Raw genomic sequence first — 22,027 nt, forward strand, 5'->3', positions numbered from 1 at the left:
AAAGCATATCAATTTATAAATTGATATGCTTACAAAAGTGATAAATCTACCGTTTTGCAGTGTAAAACAGACTTTTTCGAGCGTGTTAACGGAAGAAAGTGACTTTATTGTGGACAAGTTCTTTCTAACCCGTACAAAAAATATGGCTACGAATAACAAGGGAAATGTGATAATATCAAAGAAGGTGATGACATTAGCGAATAAAATTGAGTTATTAGACCAAATTTCTAATGATGAAAGTGTGTCCTCAGTGGCAAAACATTATAAAATCAATGAGTCAACGGTACGATCAATCAAAAAATCGGAAGAAAAAATCTGCCGTAGTGTTCGTGAAAACGCGCTAATTGCTTCAAAAATTTGCTCTGTAACTCGTGATGTTAAATTAGAAAAAATGGAAAAGGCTTTAAATCTGTGGATAGAAGACCGAACTCAAAATAAAATTCCGTTAAGTTCACTCATCATTCGTGAAAAGGCAAAACTCCTTTATCAACACTTTAGCGAAACTGGTGATAGCACTGGCAGGATACGTTTTTTAGCTATCAAAAGTGCTGGTTTGAAAGATTTGTTTGAAATTTCTAATAAATATTACATTTAATATTAAATTGTTTCTTATTTTCATTTCGATGCCATATCCTTGCATTTCACTATGTACTGTCTATTTACATAGTCATATTATGAAGGTACATATAATACATACATAGACAAAATTTTAGACTAGTTTTTCTTATATATTTCATACTCTGGAACGGAACCCCTTTATTACTATGGGAGCCATAACTCAGTATTCGCGTTTTCGGTATTCGCGGCATTTCTCAGGAACGTAACCCCACTGTACTTGTGCATGGAGGTTATACCCAGGATTACTAACAGTCCTACCATCTTGAAGGTGCAAGCAGAGAATTAGGCTGTCACGAATCGTCTAGACTTTGCCGAAATTGAGTCCACTTGACTTGAGTGTCACCAGAATATCAGTTCCATCAGCGTTTTAGACTCCCAAGTAGCAAGTACAGCTTATCTGGCATATCTGAGAGAATGTCTGTGACAACCTTAAAGACCTTGGTTTTCCAATAAATGTGCTAAGGCTGTTCAAGAGAAGAATGTTGCATATCATAATTGGCTTGTTTCTAATTCTTCAGTTTCATTTTCTGCCTACACCGAAGCTCACCACAATTGTAAAGCAGTTGTGCTCCTGAACTTACTCCTATTCTTTGCCGCCTTTTTTCACTTTCTTATTCCAAAGGTGTTTTTCCTTCTTCTTGGAAATTTGGTCATATCCAGTCAGTTCCTAAAAAGGGTAACAAATCCTTCCCATCCAGTTATCGTCCCATTGCAATTACTTCTACTCTTCCTAAAGTAATGGAGAAATCAATTAACCACCAACTCTTAAACTACCTAGAAACCTTCCGTCTGATCAACGATCGCCAGTATGGATTCCATCAGTGTCGATCCATTGGTGATATTCTGGCTTATGTTACTCATTTATGGACTAATTCAATGGAAAGGTTTGGTAGTAGTAGTAGTAGTGGCATGTGATGCAAGAAAACAAGTGTATGAGCTTATGCAGCATCAGCCAAAAAAAAAAAAAAAAAAATCACACCATTCCCTCCAAATGCCTGTCCAGTTCCTCCTTAAATTTATTCAACCTATCAACTTCCACAACGACAGATGGAAGCTTGTTCCAGCAATTAACCACCCGCTGGCTAAAGGCAAATTTCTGCACATCTATTCTACATCTGTCTGAAACACAACTACTGGTGAAACACAAGTAGTTGCTCTTGACATCTCAAAGGCTTTCAAACGTGTTTGGCACATAAAGGTCTTCTAAACAAGCTTCCATATTATGGTTTGCCAACGGTTTTTAGTAATTGGTTATCCAGTTTTCTCTCTGATTGCTCACTCAGGGTGATGGTAGATGGCTCTCTGTCTTCTAACTTCTCCACTAATGCCGGTGTCCCCCAAGGTTCAGTTCTTTCCCCCACTCTTTTCCTCTTGTATATTATTGACGATCTTCCATTGGCTGGAAATCCTATCCATAGTTTTGCCGATGATAGCACATTCCACTTTCCATTTTGAGAAACCTTGCCCTGCTTAATCAGCTTCAACTTCTCAAATATCCACTACCAATTACCTTAAATGCTGATCTCCAGGTAATTCTCCAGTGGGGCAAAGACAACTTAGTTAATTTCAATCCTTTTAAAACTCAGTCCTGTCTTATATCTCGCAAAAAGAATCCTTCTGCTCCTATGCTTATCTTTGGTGACACTCCGTTTTCTAGGCAAGTTGATATATCTCTTTTGGGGGTTACCCTGACTTCTAATATCTCTTGGCACAAGCACATTACAAATATTGCTTCCTCTGCATCTAAAAAACTTGGTTTTCTCTTTCGCTCTCAGTGTTGCTTTTCTTCCAAACAGTTGTTCACTCTGTACGAATCGCAAATCTGCTCTACCATGGAATATTGTTCCCACATCTGGGGCAGTGCCCCCAAAACCTCTCTCAGACTTCTAGATTTCATTCAGAAGAGGGCAGTTAGATTAATTAATAACAGCTCTCTAACAGAGTCTCTCCACTCACTGTCTCATAGACTTACTGTTTCTGCTGCATGCCTTTACTACAGATACTTCCATGGGCACTGTTCTTCTGAATTGGCTTCAATATTCCCACTCTGTCTTTCAAAACAGTCCAAACACGTGCCGCCACCAGCTAACATCCATTTACTGTCCAACTTGAAACTCGTAGAACCAACTTTTCCCCTTCCTTGTTTATTTATTCAACTGCCATTTTCTGGAACAACCTTCCTTCGTATGTCTTTCCTGAAAATTACAGTCTACAGAAGTTCAAGTCCAATGTCAACAAATATCTTCTTTCGTCTTCTCAACCTCCAACCTAAGCACGGTACTAAGTACTATAGGTTCTAATACTTCTCATGTTTGGGGTTTTCATAAAAAAAAAAAAAAAAAAAGCAGTGGGAAACTTAATGTAATTGGACATTTTCAAACAAATAAGCATAAGGATAGTGTATAGTGCTTATGAAGAAATGCAGAAACATGTAGCATTTTATAGTGAAGATGATCTCACATGTGGTGAATATTTATTTTCAAATTTTGTCATACAGCATAATCTTTCGGTGCGGTATACCGATCATGCAGGTGCATTGTTCAGAAATAGGTCTCTCCCCTCATGATAGTGAAAGTGATAGTGCCACAAATGGCAGTTGTGGCACTATCACTTGCCACAAATGGCAATATTCAAAGTGATCCCACATATCTCATTTAGATGATGCTTTGTGGGGGGAGGATTTAGAAATTTTAAATCAGTGCTGGAATTGGAAGGAAATTCTATAGGGTATAACTTGACAATTTTGATGGAATCCCAACTTGCTTTATAGGATTGGGATTCCTTCAAAAAACCATCTGGTACTTAGAACAGTAATGGGCCTTTATGGTAGGCTTAAAAATTGAAGTAGCAAGGGTATTAAGGAGGAAATTGGTAATAGGCTGCCCTTGTCATCTTATTAATTTTTGTGTAGAGAGAAGAAAAAAAAAAAAAAAAGGATCTGCATGCCTTTCTGTGAAAGTGGATGAATACTTGGTGGAAATCAGTATTAGTAGTGGTAAATGATGCAAGAGAGCAAGCTTATTTCATCAGCAAAAAAGAGGGAGGGGAAATACCTTTCCATTTCATATATCTGTCTCGTGCAATAGTTTGCATAGTCCTTCCTTGAATTTATTTAAACTGTCCGCTTCCACCACAACAGATGGAACTTTGTTCCGGCAATCAGCCACCCACTGAATAAAGGCAAACTTCTGTATATATATTCTGCAACCATCCTACCTCAATTTAAATTCTGCCCTCTCAGCATGAGCTAGAAGCTCATCAGCATTGAGCTTGTTCAATCTATTTAAAGCCTTAAACACCTGAATAAGATCACCTTACTGGTGCCTAGTCTCTAGATGCTGAAATTTGCAGAACTGAAGCCTTTCTTGATAAGAGCCCCCCTTTGTTCCCCTGATCAATCTTGTTGCCCCTTTCTATATTTTATTCCAACAGCTCCACATCCTTCCTAAAATGATACCTCCTGACCTGTTTTCTTGTTGTCCTTCTCTGTACTCATTCCAGCAACTCTACATCTTTCCTAAAATGAGGCCTCCAGACCTGTATGCAGTACTCATGGTGTGGCCTGACCATCCCACTCAGCTATCACACCCCTAGAAATATTTAGAGAAGCAAGAGAGGAAACAGTGAGGGATAATCACTGGATGTGACTTTTTTTGGAGCTGCTATGCTTGCATTTGTCTGAAACCTCAACAAGAAAGTTACCAGATCTAAGCTGCTTGGTTGATTTTAGTGATCCTATTAGATTTTCTAGATATTTATGAATTTTAAAAAGTGGGAAACTACTACCTAGAAACTGTTTTCAAGTAGAGTGCAATACAAGATGCGTTGGAGCCCTTCTTTTAACAAGTGAAAATTTCTTGGCATTTAGCACTGCATGAGTTAGTCTTCTGTCTGATGAGCACCCATGTTAGGATCCCTAGATCCTGTAGGGGAGATCATTTTGCTCCTTTTAGCCCTGGAAAGATAACTTTTCTTTCCATGTTTCTGGCCCTACCATGGGGGAGACAGGAGCAGTGCCATTAGGGTAACCAAGTAGCTGAGTTAGTTTGGTTAGTACTATTAACAAGAAAGAGATAGGTGAATTTTCCTTCTGGAAGTCTGCCTACTTCTTGTAGTGTAAAAAGTGATGCAGCACAACTAAATAAAGAAAACTATTTGCTTTGCACACACACACACACACACACAGCACAGAGATTGCTTGAAATCGCTTGGCATCTGGAGCCCAATGTTACCGACAGCAAATTCTAAATGGAAGGCATTCGCGGAAATAATCATAGAAGCTACTATGCTTTTCATACCAACTAAAAAATACCATTCAAGGCTTAGACCTAAATAAATGTGGGATGATTATTTTTGATTTTTAGGAGCATTGGCAACTAAGGCCATATTGCTCTGGGAATATGCGGTGGTCATTCCCTGACCTTTTCCGCACCCTCCATATTTGGTGGTGACGGGCTCGAACCCCGGTCTAATCAAGAAGCATGTGCTACGCACTGCTGCTCCTTCCCACGATGTCAGATGAACTAAGGAGACTTGTTGCAGAGAAGAAAAATGCATAGGATGCATATAAATTATCAGTAATACAGAAGCCTATGGTAAATATAAACTAGTCTGCAATCAAGTCCCAAAGGAGGTTAAGGTAAGCTAATGCAAATTGTGAGAAATCTTTGGCAAAGGATTCAAAGAAAAATAGTAAAGACTTTGTTACTTATGTAAACACTAGAAGAAAAGGGATGAATCACATTGGTCCACTTGTTATCAATAGTTTAACTATTCATGACCCTGTTCAGGTTGCTGACAAATTGAATAAGTATTTTGCATTTACATTCACGCGTGAGGAATTCTTTTAGGGAGATGGATGCCGATGCCACTAAATTATCAAACTCTACCGCAGAGCTAAATGCTTTTACAATACCTGAGAGGAAGTGGAAGAGAAATTGTTGAAGTTAAACTGGGGGTGGCTGAGATGAGATCTATCTAATTATATTAAGGAAGGCAGAAAAGGAGGTAAGCAAACCCTTAACCATAATTATAAGAACAATCTTGGATTCAGGGGATTTCCCTGCGGACTAAAGCTGTGCAAATGTATACCCAATTTCATAAAAGGTGACAAGCAATTACAGACATGTTAGCATCACTTCTATTCCAGGAATAGTAATGGAGTCACTGGCTAAGAAGAAATGCAGGGCCATCTAGACAGAAAGGCAGTTATACTTCGGTCACAGCATGGGTTTGTTAAGGGGAAATCTTATCTGACCAATCTGATTGGATACTATGATGCATTCACAAAAGAACTGGATACAAAAAATAATTTTGATATCATACACTAGGATTTCAGTAAAGCTTTTGATACTGTTGCACATAATAGATGGCTGTACAAATTGGAGCAGTGTGGCATTTAGGGAACATTAGTGCTATGGATAAAGGAATGGTTGAGTGAGAGAATACAGTTGTTATCAATAAACACTACTCTTTGTGGATTAATGTTATCAGTGGTATTCCCTAGGGTTCAGTGCTGGGCCCACTGTTGTTTTCTGTATTTATTAATGATGCTGATGAAGATATGTCAGGCTTAATGTCTAAGCTTGCAGATGATACAAAGGATGGCAAGGTGGTTAATGACTATGACTGCATTCTACTGCAACAACAGCTAGAAAAATTAGGCAGTTGGGCTGAGAAATGGCAACTGAGTTTTAACATTGACAAATGCAAAGTACTGCACGTAGTCAGCAGTAATCCCAGATTATTGTACCATCTGTTTGGTACTGCACTCAGGGTAGTGGAAAATGAAAAAGACCCACTGGTAATTGTGCAGTCAGACATGACGTTCTCTGAGCATAGTTGAAAAATGAATTCCATGACTAGGGAATTGTGCATGTATACTGAACGAGACAATGCTCTAGTTCCAACTTGGAACGTAATCCTTGGAACTGACATTTGTTAGCACAAATCTCCAACATCCATCAGCATGGCATCTCAACTGTCAAATAAAACCGTGCCCTCCTAACTCATGGCACCTCCATAGCCAGGTGGGAAGGAGCAGCAGTGCATAGCACATGCTTCTTGATTAGACCGGAGTTAGAGCCAGTAACCACCAAATACGGAAGATGCGGAAAAAGTCAGGGAATGACCACCGCATATTCCCCGAGCAATATGGCCTTAGTTGCTAATGCTCTTAAAAATCAAAATAACAAAAAAAAAATAACAAGCCCTCCTAACTCAACATACTGTTTCAAATACCAAAAATTTGGCCATTCCCAAAATTTCTGCAGAGATTTTGCCACTTCTGCTGATTGCAGTTGACACTAGCACATTCACCTGGACTGTAAAGCAGAGTGGCACAAATGGTCAAATTGCAGTGGCCCACATACTGCCTACTAAAGAGATTGTCCCCTCTGGAAAAAAAAAGGGGGGGGGGGAGGAACATTTAATGGGTCAAAGCCAAACAAAACATCATGCACTAAAAAATCAGTACAGGCTCAATTTAACACCTGACCTGCTTTTACTCAAGTAATACAAAAGCCTGCTCCAGTAACCACTGCTGTGCAAAGAACAATGACTGGTACTCAAATAGAAGTAACATTTCCCCTAAACAGATCAATGTCAGACTGGGCTTGGTCAATTTTGGAAAGTGTGCTCATACCTAGTAAAACATCTAGTTCAAACAAGGCTGTCAACACACCAATCACTGTTCTGTGTACTAATAATTAACCAAAGTACTCAAAAAGTGAGGATACTACTAAAACTGACCTAATAGGCATGGAAATGGAAGGAAACACTGACCACGAAGAACTAGTACTTGGCCTCTTCCCAGAGGAAGAGATGGCTTCGGGAAGACTGTATTTCTCGAAAAGAAAATCTGTTCATCATAACCAACCACCTTGGACAGAAACTGGGGACCACACTACACTCAAATAATGTCCAGTTCCCTTAATGGAATTGTATAGGATATCTCAGAACCTTGATGCCATTCAAGCTCTCCTTCTCTAGTAAAACCCATTTGCCTTTTATCTTCAAGAAACTAATTTAACTGCTTCTGTTACTACCTCACTTAAACATTGTGTTATCTACCGAAAAGGTCAAGTTTGCCATGTAACCAGTTCAGCTCGTGGAGGAGTTGCAGTTGTCAGCTCCAATATTCCTTCCTGACCACTAATGCTACAAGCAAATCTAGAAGCTGTAGCCACTCGAATATCCTTTCATTTTGCTCTCAACATTGTACTGGTCACCCATATCAACTGGATGCAGTGCCTTAGATTTGATGTGCTTCTTAACTAAGAGTATAACCTCCCCTCCTATCCTGTGTCCTTTCTGTTCACATTGTATTCCCCATATTCAAATCCTGCCTCCCTTATATTTGAGTGACACCACATCTTTGATATCCCTACCATGTCTGCATTTAATGATTTGACCACACTTCAAATTCATCAAATTTATTTACTATGCTCATAGCATTGGTTTACATGCAAGTATATATATTCATCTGTTCTTACTCTAGTTACCCTAACACAGCCCATGTATTTCCTTTTTCCATGATGATTCACAGCAGGCCTTGAAATTCCTGACACCATATTTTACAGGCTGTTGCACATTCCAGTAAAAGCAGTGCAAGAATCACTTCTACCTGTGCTACTGTTAATCTATTACTCTGTTTATCCACCCAATACACCAGTTTTCCAATCCACCTAACACTGCCTCGATAGCATCAGCAAATATTCTTACACCCTTTCGATTGAAGTTTATCCCATCCCTCTAGAATCAGTCTTTCCTCTTAACAAACACAGACCAAGCTGAGAATTCTATACCATGAGCCTTGCAGTATATCTCCAGGACTGAATTGATTGACAAGGTTCTCATCATATACTCCCATTTATAGTGCCTGGCAGAATTGCAGACACTTTAAAATTTAATGCTAACTCAGAACTTTTTCATTGTTGCTCTGTACTTGTTAAGTAAGTCTACCGATCTCCTACTCTTAATGTCATTGGTGCCAATATGTACAGCAGTATCACCTTTGCACCCTTAAAAGATACCTGCTCTACAATGTCATCTATTTTTTTCCCTGGAAGACATACCTTGGTGGTATTCCACATATCCCTTTTACACAATATATTTTCTGTTTCCTTGACAATAGATTCACCGATTATAGAGAAACCAGATTTACTGATATCTAAACAGAATTACTCAAAGGGTAGATAGATTTAAACAGTTTTAACTGGTGCGAGCAACCGAAGTAAAAAAAAAAGAAAAAAAGAAAGATTTGAATCATGTGTACATGTTGGCTGTTTTTGATTAAATGTATAACTAGACTTGTAGAAATTTGGCAACTGACAAGTGCTCAGAAAAGCCATATGAACTCTTTTCAGAGTCACCAAATTGAAAAGTGCAAGCCATCACTACTGAGTGGCACTGATTCATGGTCAAATTCAGTTCATGATCCAAAAAATTTTAAAGAAAAATTGATGAACTCAAGAAAAAACTTCTAAATTGCAAACTGATGATTCTAAGCATGTTATTCTCACTCATGCAGAATGTCTTCACGTTTCTCTCCTCTGGCTTAAAAAAACAATTCACTTGCGTTTAAGTGTTATATAAGCTTTTTAAAATCTATACATATCTCTTAAATCCAACACACCTCACATCCATGTACTGAGGTTATTATTCCTAGATCTGTTTAAGAATGTTATGTGCAAATTTATTTTACCAACATTTTTCCAATCTTTCATTTTGGAAATTGCTTACCATAGCAGACTAAGAAAAAGAATGATTTTGACTTAGGCATTTCTACTGACAAGTTCATGGAGTCTAAAACAAGAGAAGATTCTTTCTTTTGACTCACTGAGAAAGTACTTTATTACTGCCTGTGATCATATGTTGCACAAGTTCCCATTAAAAACAGATGTTCTTATATTTCTGAGAGAGCATAAGTTTCATCTATTGGCAGTGCATCATTTTCAGTTTTGATTTTTATGGACATGTTTCCAGTACTTCTTGTTGTTAAAGATAAAGAAATAGATGTTTTAAAGAATCAGTTCTGTTTCAGTGTGAGAATCTACCAGATGCTATTACAAAAGAAGAAAAGATTAACAGACAGTGGTCCTTGTTTGGGACTTGACAAGGGCCCAAAGAAGCTTGAAATATAGCAAATTATCACAAGGGATGCTTGGCATTTTAGCAATTCCTCATAGCAGTGATAATTGAGAGAGCATATTCAGCCAGGTTAGAAAAACAAAAACTGCATTTCGATCATCTCTTTTTGGAATTGCCCTTGATAACCAATTTTAGACATGCAGGGCCATTGTTATGAACAAAACTTATTTAACATTTCTGAAGAAGGTAAGGTCTGCATTAGTATTTCTTGAAGCAGTCAAAATTAGTTGTTTCTAATACAGTGTTAAACTGAAATTCACTGGCAGAATAATGTTAGGTAAGCTAGTGTTTAAAAGCATACTATGCTGGTAAACTATCTTGCAGCTGTATTTTAATATAAAATGTTTCATGGAAAAATATATTTTTCCATGAAATTTAATTTATAATGCAGTGTGAACTAGAAATCTGATGTGTGGAGGGGGGAACATGTATTTTTGCAAAACATCTTTTTCTCTCCCTCCTCTTTCAGCTTCAAAACCTCTTTTCCTTCTTACAAATGCCTGATCTTCAGCTTTTTGAAAGTCGAATGTTGGCATGTTGGCAGCTGTGTGTGTGTGTGTGTGTGTGTGTCTTAACCATTTATCATGAAATGCAATGCTTTTATTTGAAGGCAGTTCAGATTAACTTAATGTTTCTTTTTTTATTTTTTAGTTGCCTTGGAAACCTGTGAAGAGTATTATAGAATATTACTATCATGGAAAAGGAGATAAAAATGATATATCTGTTTATAATTCAAATGAAGCACACGCATCAGGAAGTAAAATGACACCAACAATTAATTCTGTAGAGCACAAGGTAATATTTTGTTATAACTAAGAATTCTTTTATTGTAATGGTTGTAATATTTATAAATTGGTTAATTTACAACTTTACTATTACTGTATAGGTATGGTGTTTAAAAACCAACTATGCTTACATGTGAGAGCGAGAGGGGGGGGGGGTTCTAATTTAATGCTGCGACTTGTATTTTAATGTCAGAAAATTAAACCCAGTTTTTGGATGATTAGCACTAAATCAGTTTATTTAAATTTGATTATTGACTGTTTTGCCAGTTAGTGTTCACTACCAACTGTAATAACTATTTGATGCCAGTGGAATATGTCATATTTGCAGTGTTGCGGTACTGCAAAAATTTGTCAAGAGTTGTTTAAAGCAAAATGAAAATATTGACACTGCTTCCTGGTGGCAATATTTGCTGCTTTCAAAGAAATCACTGCATAATGAGAGTAGGCACATTGTAACCAAAGGGTTGAGGAACAAAAATGAAAGGCATTTAGCACTTTCTTTAAGTGATTAACTTTCGTTGTTTGTTATTTGGTTTTTAGGAGCATTAGTAACTAAGGCCATATTGCTCCGGGGATATGTAGTGGTCATTCCCTGACCTCTTCACATCCTCCGTATTTGGTGGTCACGGGCTCAAACCCCGGTCTAATAAAGAAGCATGTGCTACGCACTGCTGCTCCCGCCCACCTGGCTATGGAGGCTTATTAACTTTCATTCCCATGTGTGGAATAATAGTAATAATAACATTTTTTTCATTTAGAACGTCTCATAATGGGTGATTTTAACTTTTCACATGTTGACTGGAATTTGTGGGCTGGTCACTCACACACTAGCAAGACTTTTGTTGTGGATTTCTTGGATGACTGTTTTCTACAGCAGTATGATAGAGAAGCAACAAGAGAAAGCAATACTCTTGATATGATTATCAGCAGTGATTCTTCATGCATTAAGAATCTGCAGGTAAAAGACCCACTAGGTGGCAGCGATCACAGTGCACTAATGTGGAATATAATTGAAGACATAACTACTGTCAAGGGTAAAGGGAAAGGCTTTTGCTTTCGTAAGGATGACACCAGGGGTCTCAGACAGTTCTTAAATACTGTGCAGTAGAACCAACTGGTGTTACCAACAGCAAATGTTCTAAATGTTAAGTTTTTGAGGAAGTAATCAAAGAAGCTACTAGGTTTTTCACATTAAAAGAATTAAGATGTGGCAGAGAAGAAAATTGCATGGGATGCATATAAATTATCAGATGATACAGAATTCTATGATAGATATCAATTAGTCTGTAATCAAATCACAGAGAAGGTTAGGCAAGCTAATGCAGATTATGAAAAGTTTCTGGCAAAGAATGCAAACAAAAACAGCAAAATAATTCTGTGCTTATATTAACAGTAGAAGGAAAGGACTGAATCACATTGGGCCACTTGATGTCTTTGGGTTAACTGTTGATGACCCTGCTCACATTGTGGACAAATTGAATAGGTATTTTACATCTACATTCACACAGGAGGAATTCTTTAAGAAAGGTGGTGCCAGAAGTTTATTAAACTCTCACGAGGAGCTAAATAACTTTGTGATAACTGAAAGGAAAGTGGAAGGCTAATTATTGAAGATGGATATAAAAAAAAAAAAAGCTCCTGGGGTGATAGAATCTATCCAGTTATATTAAGGGAGGCAGAAAAAGGTAAGCAAACCTTTAACCATAATTATGTGAGCATCCTTGGAATCATGGGAGGTCCCTGTGGACTGGATATGTGCAAATATAACCTGAATTCATAAACAGGGATCAAAATTAGACATGAGTAAGACAGACCTCTTAGCTTAATGTGTGTTCCAGGGAAAATAATGGAATCACTTGTTACAGAAGTAATGCAGGACCTTCTGGACAGGCATGCAATTTATACTGCAATCACAGCATGGATTTGTTAATGGCCGGTTTTGTCTAACCGATCTGATAGGTTACTATGATGCAGTGACCAAGGAACTGGATGCAAAAAAATAATTTTGACATCACATACTGGGATTTCAGGAAGGGTTTTGATACTGTTGCACCTAAAAGTCTGCTGTCAAAAGTGGAGCATTGTGGCATTAAGGGCAGGTTACTGTTATGGATAAAGGGATGGTTAAGTGGAAGAAGACAGAGTAGTTATCAGTGGACACTGCTCTTCATGGAATAATGTTATGGAGTTCCCCAGGGATCAGTGCTGAGTCCACTGTTGTTATCAATAATATTGATGAAAGTATGGGCTGAGAAGCAGCAACTGAAGTGTAACATTGACAAATGCAAAGTACTGCATATGAGTAGCAGTACCCTCAGAGTAACGTACTAACTGTGCGGAACTGCACTCAGGATAGTGGAGAATGAAAAAGACCTGGGGTGAATGTGCAATCAGATATGAAATTTTCTGAACAGTGCAGACAGGCTGCCAGAGCAGCTCATGGTGTCTTTTCAGTGATATACAGGAACTTTGCTAGCAGGATAAGGAGCTGATTATCCCTTTGTATATGGCAATGGTCAGGCAACACCTTGTGTACTGCTTACAGGTCTGGAGGCCTCATTATGGGAAGGATGTAGGACTGCTGGAATGAGTACAGAGAAGGGCAATAAGATTTGTGAGGGGAACAAAGGGTTGCTTTTACCAAGAAAGGCTTAAGTTCCGAAAATTGCAGCGTCTGGAGACTAGGCACTTGCAAGGTGATCTGATTGAGGTGTTTACGGCTTTGATGGTTTGAGTAAGCTCAATGCTGATGGGTTTCTTCCTCTTGCTTAGATTGCACACTTGAGGGAGCATAAATTCAAATTAAGGAAAGACAGTTGCAGATAGGTGGTTGATTGCTGGAACAAATTTCCATCTGTCGTTGAGGAAGTTGATAACTTAAATAAATTCAAAGAAGAACTGAAACTTTTTCAGCGAATGAAATGGGAAGGTGTTTCTTTTTTTGGCTGATGCTGTATAAGTTTGCTTTCTTGCATCATATGCCCACTGCTAATGCTGAATGTAACTGCTAGGTATATCAGACTTAATGTCTAAGTTTGCAAATCATACAAAGGTTGATAGGGTGGTTAACAACAGTAATCAGGGTGAGCTCCTGCAACAAGATCTGGGAAAATTGAGTCTATGGGCTGAGATGTGGCAGTTTAAGTTCAACCTTGACAAATGCTAGGTACTGGATATGGGTAGCAGTGATTCCAGAGTAACTTATCAACTGTGTGGTACTATACTCAGGTAGTGTAGAATGAAATAACATGTGCAGTTGGATATGAAATTCTCTGAACAGTGTTGACATGCTGTCAGTACAGCTCATGGGATTTTGTCAATGATATAGAGAAACCTTTTCAACAGGGATTAGGAGGTGATTATCCTTTTGTATAAGGCCATAGTTTAATGCACACTTGAGTACTGTATACAGTTCTGGAGGCCCCACTTTAGGATGTAAATTTGCTGGAACAGGTGCAGAGAAGGGCAACCAGATTGGCGAAGGGAACAAAAGGGTGCTCTTACCCAGAAAGGCTTGAGTTCTGCAAATTGCATCATGAGACTAGGCACCTGCAGCGAGATCTGATTGAGATGTTTAAAGCCTTGAATGGATTGAGTAAGCTGAATGTTGTTTGTTTGTTATTTGGTTTTTAGGAGCATTAGCAACTAAGGCAGCACACGCTTCTTGATTAGACCAGGGTTCGAGCCCGTCACCACCAAATACGGAGGATGCGGAAAGGTCAGGTAATGACCACCGCATATCCCGGAGCAATATGGCCTTAGTTGCTAATGCTCCTAAAAAAAAACCAAATAACAAATAGCAACTAAGGCAATATTGCTCCGGGATATGCGGTGGTCATTCCCCGATCTTTCTGCATCCTCCGTATTTGGTGGTTGATGGGCAAGCCGAATGTAATGGCATTCTTCCATTTCCCTAGACTACACACATGAGGGGCCATAAATTCAAGTTGAGGATAGATGTGCGGAAGTTTTTCTTCAGGTGAGTGGTTGATTGTTGGAACAGGTTTCCTTCTGTTGTTGTGGAAGTGGATGGGTTGAATAAATTCAAGGAAGAACTAAAAAGTTCTTGGAGGGTATGGATGGATGAACCAGGTTTTTTTTTTTTTTTTGGCTGATGCTATATAAACTCATCGAACATCAGTCATGTTCGATGAGTTTGAAAAAAATAGAAACGTTATGTTGTTGTTTATACTATCAATGTATATTGGTATAGGAATTGTCCAGTAGGATGACCAATTGCAAGTAGCAACCAGTTTTGCGAGTAGCATTAACGTTCATGATTTGTAACAAAAGCATTAAATTTGCCATTAAACTGGGAAGATCTGCTGCAGAAATGTATGAAATGGTAAAAATTGTTTATGGTGATGAAACATTAAATCTAGTGTGTTTGACTGGTATAAGCATTCAAAGATGGACTTGAGGATGTTTGTGATGACTGAAGAAGTGGGCATTCATCAACCTCTCAAAATAAGGACAGATTTGCAAAGGTTTGTCAAGAGATTGGTGTTTGTCCCTTTGAACGATAGCTCATGGGTTGGATATGAATAAGTAGACAGTTTGTCAAATTCTGCATGAAAATTTAGAGAAAGGTCTGTGGAACATTTGTGCCACCCTCACAGATTAGCAGAAACGATGAAGAGTGTCATCATTATGAGGGTTTCATCCAGACCTGTCAAGATGACCCTGATTTCTCGATTGTATTGATGACCCTAATTTCTCAATTGTAGCATGTGCCAACTGCTGTTCACCTCTACTGTCAACCATTGATAGTCTCTCTGTCCTGTCACATTGGGTGTGTGTGTGTGTCCCTTTTTGAACCGTTCCTGCCACATCTTCACTACAGTGGCCTTTGAACAGCTGACTGCTTGCATTTGCTGAGATGGTGGCCACCACCTTCCTGGTGCTGCAAATCATTCACTGTTCAAACTCGATCCTTTCCTTTCCCCATTGCATAGACTTTGTACTGACGAACTGAAAGGCACTGCTGTGCTGGTCCTAAGTGCCATGGAATGCATCCACTCTTGCAAACAGGAGGGGTCATAATATTTTGGCTCAGTGTGTGTGTGTGGGGTTTGTTTTCTGTAGCAACCCATGATGTCGCTCTACATGCTGTGCCAGTCAGTGACATCACTCCTAAGTGCCATGGAATGCATCAAATCTTGGAGACTGGGATAGTATGATGTTTTGGCTCATGAGTCTCTCTCTCTCTTTTCTCTCCCCCCCCACCATTTATAGTTTGCATTTCCTCAGCATATGTTTGTTTTCTGTAATATGTTTGTATTTTCTGTAATATTTTCTGTAATATGTTTGCATTTCCTCAGCATATGTTTGTTTTCTGTAATAATTGCTAGTAATTTATTACCTCCATACAGAATGTTATGGAAGGATAAATTACCAGCAGCATTTCACTTTGAATTTTGCATTGTATATACATTCAGTGTCTTATGTTACACAGCTTCCACTTTTTGCATCTACTTCTAATAGAATGATTTCCATATAACTCTTAAAAACATTTTATTTACTCAGTTTAACATGTTCACTGCCACCTAAATGTGAGAGAACTCATCGTGTGCCATAATTTTCGGAATGTTTTAAATAAATCAATATTCATATATGTCGAGAATTCTGAAAATTTGTACATAATGGTTGGAAATTAAAAGTATGAAATTCATTGCTAGTAACTGCCAGTTACTTTTTTGCTGAGCCGTGTAATAATATCTTAAAATTTTATAAAATTTGTTCATCTACATAAACTAATATCAACACAAGCAAAGAAATAAAACTGTGTGCAAATCTGTAAACAAAAGTCAATACTGACTTGTTTGTTGACTGCTCTTGTGCATTACAGCACATTGCTTGGGTGCATTTTCTGTGCAGATATGCTTTTTGGCACACCACACTCCTAGTGCAGTTTTATGCTTATATGTGTAAAGGCAGTGAACATGTTAAATTGCTTTCTTAGTGTTCTGTGTAATACGTTTCTTGGATGGAATTGTGATATCAGCCTGTTCAGGTCACAACTCAGAATATCTTCCAGGACACTAAGGATGAAATATACAATAATTTCTGAAACTCTTAGTGCTAATGAATTATTGCTTTCTCAGCAGTATAGTGTAATTTTTTTCCTTCCCATTAACTCTTAGTGCCTGTTTAATGTCTTGGAATAGTTGTTGGTATTATCTATTGTTTTTATATATATATATATATAGAAGTGAGAAGTGTATATATACTCTTACTAGTCTCAATACCGTGACCTGCTTTAACACTTTATTAATTAAGGATATCATTCTTTTTATTTTTACTCATTTTTATGGTAAAAATTTTTTCCCTTTTCTTGCATAATGGATGCAAACAATTTTTATTTTCCCACAAATGTCATTGGATTAAACAGTGACAACAGACTGAAGTACATGACAGTCTTTTTGTTTAAATACTGTAGTGTGGAGTTGTGGGAAGCTTATTCAACTTAATTTTTAATAGCTATTGATTTTGAACTGCTTCTTAATCCAGTGTTAGTTGAGGGTCACCTGACAGATAACCTTCAAAAATAATGTTCCTGTAATCTGAAGTTTTTTCTACCTTCCTGAACATAGTCATGCTTTTACTACAATGGTTTCTGAAGTGATTTTTCTTTTAATGATTTTCATACAGAAATTGTGTGAGAACCTGTCGGGTGACCCACTCTGTCTTGACAACCATTCGAATTTTTAAATGAAGAGTAGTGTGAAACTGGACAAGCACTAATGCTGTGTTTGTTTATAGTTGCACATTATTTTCTTTTCCCACTGGTTTACTAAACATCTACACTCTTATCCCTTCTTGTTTTTGAAAGATTTATTGTTTTCATATAGTAAAGGTGTGAAAACAAAACCTGATATTCTCTTTAGTGGCTACTACACCGTGGGAAGCAAGATACATAGTTTTAAAGTTTGCACTCTGTCGAAGCATGCCAAATTTGAAATTTTGAAATAAACTTGAAAATGGAAGTAACTAATAGTATCAAGTATATACAGGTAGGCCCCGATTTACGCCGGTGTTACATTTCACCTCCTCAGGGTCGTTAGCTGAAGTGGCATAAATCACGAAAGAATTATAATGTATTTAAATGAGATAGGCTCCTTCACTATGAAAACTGAAGATTAAGAGTTAATATAAGTGTTTTTTTATATTAAATATTTGTGGTTATTTTATAATTATGAGATATAAATAATATTTATAAATAAAATATAAGTAATAAAATAAAAATTTAACTTAGTACTTTGTTCCTGTAGAGCCGTCTTTGAAGTATGTAGTAGTGCTACTGTCTACCCTCCCTTATTGATGTTCTTTGATAGTGGCATAATGGGTCGGCATTAATGGGATGGGCCTGACGAAGGGTTGACCAGTTCTGCAGGTTCTTTGAGCTTAGAAAAGAACTGCAGCAGTGGCGTCTGGTGAGTCTTTCTGTTTCTCTCTTCTAATGTATTGTAGTAGGGCTTCAGTATGTTAGCGACAGCTCTTTGGGTGGAAGAGCTGCATTTCCAGTCTGGGTCATTATCACATAGAGTTTCACAGCTTGTTTGTATTTGTGCCAAAGCTGATTGAAGTGTCTTTGTGGTGAGGGTCCTAATTGGCACAATCTCCTGTTCTTCCTCTTCCTCATAATCCTGTTTATCCAGTTTGTACAGCCAGCTCCTCTAAGTCCTCCTTTGAAATAGGCTCACCATGGCTTTGCAGAAACCCACTGACATCATCACTGTCAACCTTGTCAAGACCAACATCCTCAGCCATCCAAGTGAAATCTTCAGCCACTGCTGAAACTGGCTCAAACTCAAGAAAGTAAGACACTGCATCAGGCCACAATTACCTCCAAATGCCATTCATGCATGATTGTGACATTTCTTTCCAGGCTGCAGCAATGTTATTTATGGCCATAAGGATGTTGTAAGACTTCCAGTAGTCCCTCACAGGCGCCTCCGTAGCCAGGTGGGAAGGAGCAGCAGTGCGTAGCACACTCTTCTTGATTAGACTGGGGTTAGAGCCTGTCATCACCAAATACGGAGGATGCGGAAAGGTCAGGGAATGACCACCGCATATCCCGGAGCAATATGGCCTTAGTTGCTAATGCTCCTAAAAACCAAATAACACACAAACAAACAGTAGTCCCTCACAGTCACTGAGTTAGATGCCTACAGTCTCGACAATCCCTTTGAAGGTTGTGCGTAAATACTACGCCTTGAAGGTCACAATAATAATGGGCTGCCCCTTTGGCTGCAACAGTGAGAAGTGGTGTTGGGTGGCAAATAAACGACCTTCACATTCAGAACATTGTTAGGGATATCTTCAAGGTTGGCTGGATATCCTGGAGCATTTTTGAGGACTAAATCAACATTTTTGGGCAAGTTGTTTGTTGCACAAAATTGGGCCACCTCTGGACAAAGTTTGAAGTGTACCATTCACTAAAAAGGATCTTAGTCACCCACGTCTTCCTATTAGAGTGGCAGAAAACAGGAAATCGAGTCTTCACAATGCCCTTCATAATACACGTGGATTCTCTGAATGGTACACCAACATCAGCTTTTACTTAAAAGTGCATGATTTATTCCCACCCAGAAATAATGTAAGCCAATCTTTTTTAGCCTTAAAACCAGAGGTAAACCTCTCTTCACAGTCTGCGTACGTCCTACCAGGCATCTTCTTCCAGTACAGCTCTATTTCATCAACATTAAAGACCAAGTCTGGGGTGTAGCAGCCTTCATCCATTAACTTTTGGAATATGGGAGAATATTCCTCAGCACCTGCAGTGTCGACGTTAGCTGCCTCCAATCATACTGCATGATGGAAGAGATAGGGAAGGGCTGACTGGAACTTATCTCTGAAGACTAAACATGGGTTCCACTTCAAGCCTCCAATAAGCAAAGTGGTGGTATTGCACCGGTTGATGAGAGTCATCTACCATCTAGTACTGCTTATAGGAGCAGAAGAATCCTTTTTGCGAGGTATAAGACATAAGATGTGGGAGCAGAGATGGGCAATAGCTTTGGCAAGAGACCAGAATGCTCGGCTACCATTAGGGCAAGAAGCAAGTTTTCTACTCTTAGCCTGTTTAAACTCTAGTTTGGACTGATTAATAACTGATTTACAATTGTTGCTAGCTTTGGTGTACGCAGAAAATGAAACTGAAGAATTAGAAACAAGCCTCACCAATAATTTTTACATTGTGAATTCTGGTCCGGTTTTTGAACCAGGAAAACCAACCAAAAATGATTTAGTCCCTCCCAATTCCTCATTAATTTCACTGAACAAGCTCCTAGCCTTGTTCATAACCAACAGCCTGTGTTACAGGATTGTTAATTTGGTTCATATTGTCTATTCACAGCACTAATAACTTCTCCATCATCTCACTCCTTGAATAATTTGTTCTAGAAATGCTTACATTAACAATTACTGTATGTGACTGCTTGATCTTCTCAGCATTATTCATAATGGTCGTAACAGTAGAAGGTGCTAAGTTTAAGGTCTTGCATACCTCCGAATGCCACTCACCAGATTCCAAATGATGAATAATGTCCATTTTAACTTCAGTCGTTGGAGATTGTGGCTTTTTTTAACATGTGCAGGCACAGATTCACCACTGTGCTTAGAAGATGTGGTTGCACAATTTATTTAAAATAATAAGGCACTAATGAACAGAGAAAATTATTAAAATTTAAGGCACAGCTCACAACACATGCACACTGGTGGAAGATGAGAAAGCAACTGACACTGTCTAGGTACCCACTTCCTGTGCTGTGTTTACACTTGCATTTTCAAATTTTTCTTTATATATATATGTATTTCATTATTATTTTAAAAGGGCGTTAATGTAAAACAGCGTAAAATGAAACGTAAAGCGGGGCTTACCTGTAGAAAGTTTTAAAAAAGTCAGTCCATGGTGAAACCAGTTTTTGCATTGCAAAACTAGTAGTATAATATGTGACCTTTGGCTCATATTGGCCTGACTGTTAGCAGATACACCAGATGTAACTAAAATATTTATCTATCTCAAATGATATTGATGCTAAAATGCACTTTAAATTTTAGTTGAAAACTGTATGTTACTTGTCAATATAGATTAGGTGCATTATGGCCCAGTTGTTCTTGTGCCATTAAGCCCAAACAAATAACAGTAGTAGTAAAATAGAATGAAACGAACTTCATGATTTCATGTTAATTTTATTTAAATATTAGCACACTCACATAAAACATTACCGAAGATGCTGAAAATGTTATCCATTATTTTGTAAGCATAACACAACATTTAGTTTTGTTGTCAAACACTGTCAATAGCATTTCCAGTGTAATCAATGTATTTTCATAGTGTGGTTTCGCCTCTTCAGTTGTTTTAGGCCTATTCTTATAAACATAAGATTTTGCTGCTCTTCACAAGATAAAATCAATAGGTGCCAAGGCAGATGATTGTAGTGGCCAAATCCATTCTGAAATTAATGTCTCCAAACACACCTGTAAGTAAATCCATGGAGCGTTTCACATTGTGTCCACTCATTTATTTCTTTCTCATTAAGCTGAAAGGATATGATATTTTGGAGCAGTATCATTTAGAAGTTATTGTATTCTGGAATGATGATTATGTGATCACTAAAGCACTGAGATGCTGCCTTGTGCACAGTTAATAGCACTGTGGAGAGATTTTTCTAAAAACATGTACAATATCCATTTTTTAAAATTTAGATATGTTTATTATTGTTTTAATATATATTAATATTATGTACATATTAAGCAGAAATATATGCTATATATGCTCATGTTTGTGTTTCACAGTTATTTTTTTGAAAATAATACAGTAAAATACAGTAAAAGGATTGTGTAAAACAATACAGCATCCTTTAAAATTTTTAATTTTTTATTAAAACTTAAAGTTCATACAATAAGTACTGCAATACATTAAGAAAAGACGAACCATTGACATTGCCTATGCAGAATTCAAAAAACCCAAATCATTTTCTAGAAATGAAAAGAAAATTGAACACCTGTCAGGTGCCCTGCCACTGTTTTCGCTACATTTTGTCCACCACCAGGTTAAGTGAAATAATTTTTTTTATAAGTATAGTGATTTTTTTCAGACTTGATTTCTGGTTAGAGTTTTTTGTTTTAATTATATTGTTTGTAATATCTGTTGTTTTAATTTTTACAGATTGAAAATATGGAAACTAAAGAAGAAACAGAAAATGTTCCTGATAAGGAATTAGAAAAATATAAATCAATAAAAATTCAGACTCCTGAGCCTGAAGATGTAAAGCCAGCTATGAATCAAGCTGTCACTTCTGATTCCTCGATAGCATGTACAGTTGGCAGTTTGAAGTTTTATTTGGGTAAGATAAAATAATGCCTCTTTGCGCAACATGTATTTCACTGGTATATAGCAAATGTATAGTAAATTGTAGTTGGCAACAAGGTACTTTAAATTTCAAATATTTATTTTTGCTTTTAAAGTT

At 37.7% G+C, this 22,027-nt stretch overlaps 1 protein-coding gene across 2 annotated transcripts in view; it reads left to right on the top strand.

Annotated features, from left to right (window-relative positions):
• The window catches only part of LOC150077091 (uncharacterized), a 347,053-nt gene that overhangs the window by 191,910 nt on the left and 133,116 nt on the right, over positions 1 to 22,027 (top strand). For both annotated transcript variants that reach the window (XM_090386103.1, XM_090386104.1), the window contains exons 6-7: positions 10,420 to 10,563; positions 21,727 to 21,904. In XM_090386103.1, coding sequence (XP_090242229.1) covers positions 10,420 to 10,563; positions 21,727 to 21,904 — 322 coding nt within the window. The remainder of the gene's footprint in view (positions 1 to 10,419; positions 10,564 to 21,726; positions 21,905 to 22,027) is intronic.

Source organism: Mastigoproctus giganteus, chromosome 12 (assembly GCF_048544385.1).
Source record: "Mastigoproctus giganteus isolate SK-2022 chromosome 12, ASM4854438v1, whole genome shotgun sequence".
Classification (NCBI taxonomy): Eukaryota; Metazoa; Arthropoda; class Arachnida; order Uropygi; family Thelyphonidae; genus Mastigoproctus; species Mastigoproctus giganteus.